This window comes from Poecilia reticulata, linkage group LG1 (assembly GCF_000633615.1).
Source record: "Poecilia reticulata strain Guanapo linkage group LG1, Guppy_female_1.0+MT, whole genome shotgun sequence".
NCBI classification, from domain to species: Eukaryota; Metazoa; Chordata; class Actinopteri; order Cyprinodontiformes; family Poeciliidae; genus Poecilia; species Poecilia reticulata.
The window spans coordinates 22,946,886-22,949,446 of NC_024331.1; the positions used below are offsets into that span (position 1 = coordinate 22,946,886).

At 39.9% G+C, this 2,561-nt stretch overlaps 1 protein-coding gene across 2 annotated transcripts in view; it reads left to right on the forward strand.

Annotated features, from left to right (window-relative positions):
* The window catches only part of bglapl (bone gamma-carboxyglutamate (gla) protein, like), a 1,698-nt gene extending 301 nt beyond the window's left edge, over window positions 1-1,397 (forward strand). Inside the window, exons 2-4 of one of the 2 annotated variants that reach the window (XM_008415933.2) lie at window positions 93-407; window positions 531-624; window positions 752-1,397. In XM_008415933.2, coding sequence (XP_008414155.1) covers window positions 93-407; window positions 531-624; window positions 752-854 — 512 coding nt within the window. In that variant the 3' untranslated portion in view covers window positions 855-1,397. Of the gene's footprint in view, window positions 1-89; window positions 408-530; window positions 625-751 lie in introns of both variants that reach the window. The other variant, XM_008415928.2, reaches the window with a different exon arrangement.
* The last annotated feature ends 1,164 nt before the right edge of the window (window positions 1,398-2,561 follow it).

Sequence of the window (2,561 nt, forward strand, 5' to 3'; positions counted from 1 at the left end):
GTGTGTGTGTGTGTGTGTGTGTGTGTGTGTGTGTGCGTGTGTGTGCGTGTGTGTGACATTGGTTTGACATTTTGTTTTGTCCTGTTCAGCAGTTGAACCCGAGGTCGTCGTGGATCCTGCTGCTGACACAGCCGCTGATCCCGCAGTGGATGCTACCGCTTCATCATCCTCTTCCTCATCCGAGTCTGATTCAGCTTCATCCTCTGCCTCCGACTCTGCCTCCGACTCCTCAGCCTCCGATTCAACATCAGATTCCTCCTCCTCCTCTTCCTCATCCGAGTCTTCCGAGTCCTCCTCCGCCGAATCCTCAGAGTCTTCCTCCTCTGAATCGAACTCCTCAGCCTCTGACTCTGCTGCCTCTTCATCTTCCTCCTCTTCGTCCTCCTCAGAGTCAGCCAGTGTTGAAGGTAATCGGTTGGGGTTTTGCTGAATTGAGAATCATTTTTCTGGTTTTAGAAATATAGTTCCATATTAGAGCTTACAAAAAAAAATAAACAGTTTAATATGCTGTTTTCTCCTTCGTTCCTCAGAGTCCCATGTGGTTATGAAGAGAGACCTGGCTTCTGTTCTTCTCAGGAGAAGAAGAGCTGCCCACGGCAGTCTCAGCCCCCTGCAGCTGGAAAGGTATAATCAGTCTTATCTTTTCATCTTAACGTTTGCAGAAATATTTGCAGTTAATTCAGCTAATTGCTGTTGGATCAACAACTGATATTACACGTGTCTGACTCGGTCTTTCTCCCATTTCTTACAGCCTTAAAGAGGTGTGTGAGCTGAATGTTGCCTGTGATGACATGGCTGACACTGAAGGCATCGTCGCAGCGTACACCGCCTACTATGGACCCGTCCCTTTCTAACTTAAATTGTCCTCTTTCATCTGTTTTTGGGCATTTTTTTTGTGCCTTTTGATAGCATTAACATTAAAAACGCTCCCTTAAATCCAGACAAGAAGCAGGAGGAACAAAAAAGAACAAAATGGAGAGGACCGAAGTGTCTTCTGAATTTATAAGCTGCCTGTCATTGCATGCACGGACACCTGCAGCAGTCCTGCATGTGGGCCTGTTAAGGGTTCCCCCCCTTTAGGCTGGAAAAAGGCACATGGAAACACAAGCCTGTGAATTATGTAGAAGCCCATCCGAGTGTAAATGATTCTTTTGTCCTTTAGAGTTATTCAATGAATGGTGCTACAATTTGAAATGTATTCTGTGTTAATGTTTTTTTTTCTTTTTGTATATGGTGCTTTATCTTTTACTTAATTAGCAGTTCTAATGAGTAGTGGATGTAGGAATAAGCTGATTTTGTTTGTGTGCAATAGGTGTATAAACACACATCTGCAGTCTGTAATAACCACAAACTGCCTCTTGGTTTGAAAAATAAATTATTTTGTTTTCTTTTTCAAATTGTTGTCTTGTCCTAATTGAGATGTGAAAAAGAGTAGCATTATTGTCCTCATTCTTGCTTGTGATCACAACAGTATTTACATGCAGGTCTTTGGGTTGTAATTAACATCTACTAGCTAATGCATCACTCGCATTTTAAGCTCTCGGGCTACAATTTTATTTTTGGGACTTTGCTCTTAACAGCTGTTGGTCAATGCTGGAAATGAGCGGAGAGGGAAAGTTATCACTGAAACACCAGCATGAAGAACCTGTTTAAAGAAAACATGACATACACGTCTGAACACAAATCACATTTAAAGTTGACAACTGCGTGAAAAGTCCTTTCAAAAGCTGCTGTTGTCTTCAAACCCTTTGTGGTTGGCTTGTATCCACCATTAGATGGCAGCGTTTTTAGTCCAAACCTTGGCATAATGACTATTAGAACCTTTTGAATGCAAGTGAATGTTGACAGGATGAAAAAAAACATATCTTATATATCTTTCATGCACCAGGGAATGTTGACAACTGGCTTGCATTTATATTCACCCCCTTTCATCCCCAAAGTGAACTAATGAATGCAGGCGTTCTGTGAAGGTCTTTTATTTGTTAGAGAGGATTAGCAAACAATATCATGAGCTCACTAGACAGGACAAGGACACAACTCTAGCTAACTTTACAGTGAGGTTCAGTTATACATACTACTTTAGGCCTCTGTGGAAAATCTTTTAGGTGTTATGTTTTAATGAGGGGTACATACACTTTTTGGTTTTGCTCATGACCATCTGTTTATTTCAATTTATTTTATACTGTTGTTCCAGGTATCAAATTTCAATGTTTTTGATTTTTGCTGCTGTAGCACTGAAAATTTCACACTACACTGTTAAAACAAGCACTTGTTTAAATATTTACGTTTTATGTTTATACTGTAATTATTAATTATTTAGATAATAATTAATCTATAATTATTATCTAAAATTATTGTTAGGTGTTCATTAGTGCTGTTGTACTGTCACTGTTCCTTTAAGTTAGGAGGCATTTTCTGGTTACACAAAGACTGTTGAGACACTTTTGAGAGGGAGGGGGTTGTTGATTAAGGACTAAAAGTGTTGACTTTATTATATTATGCGCTGCCCTGGTATTGTTCAACTTTAATAAATCAATGTTCAGAGCAAACGGTTTAAAACC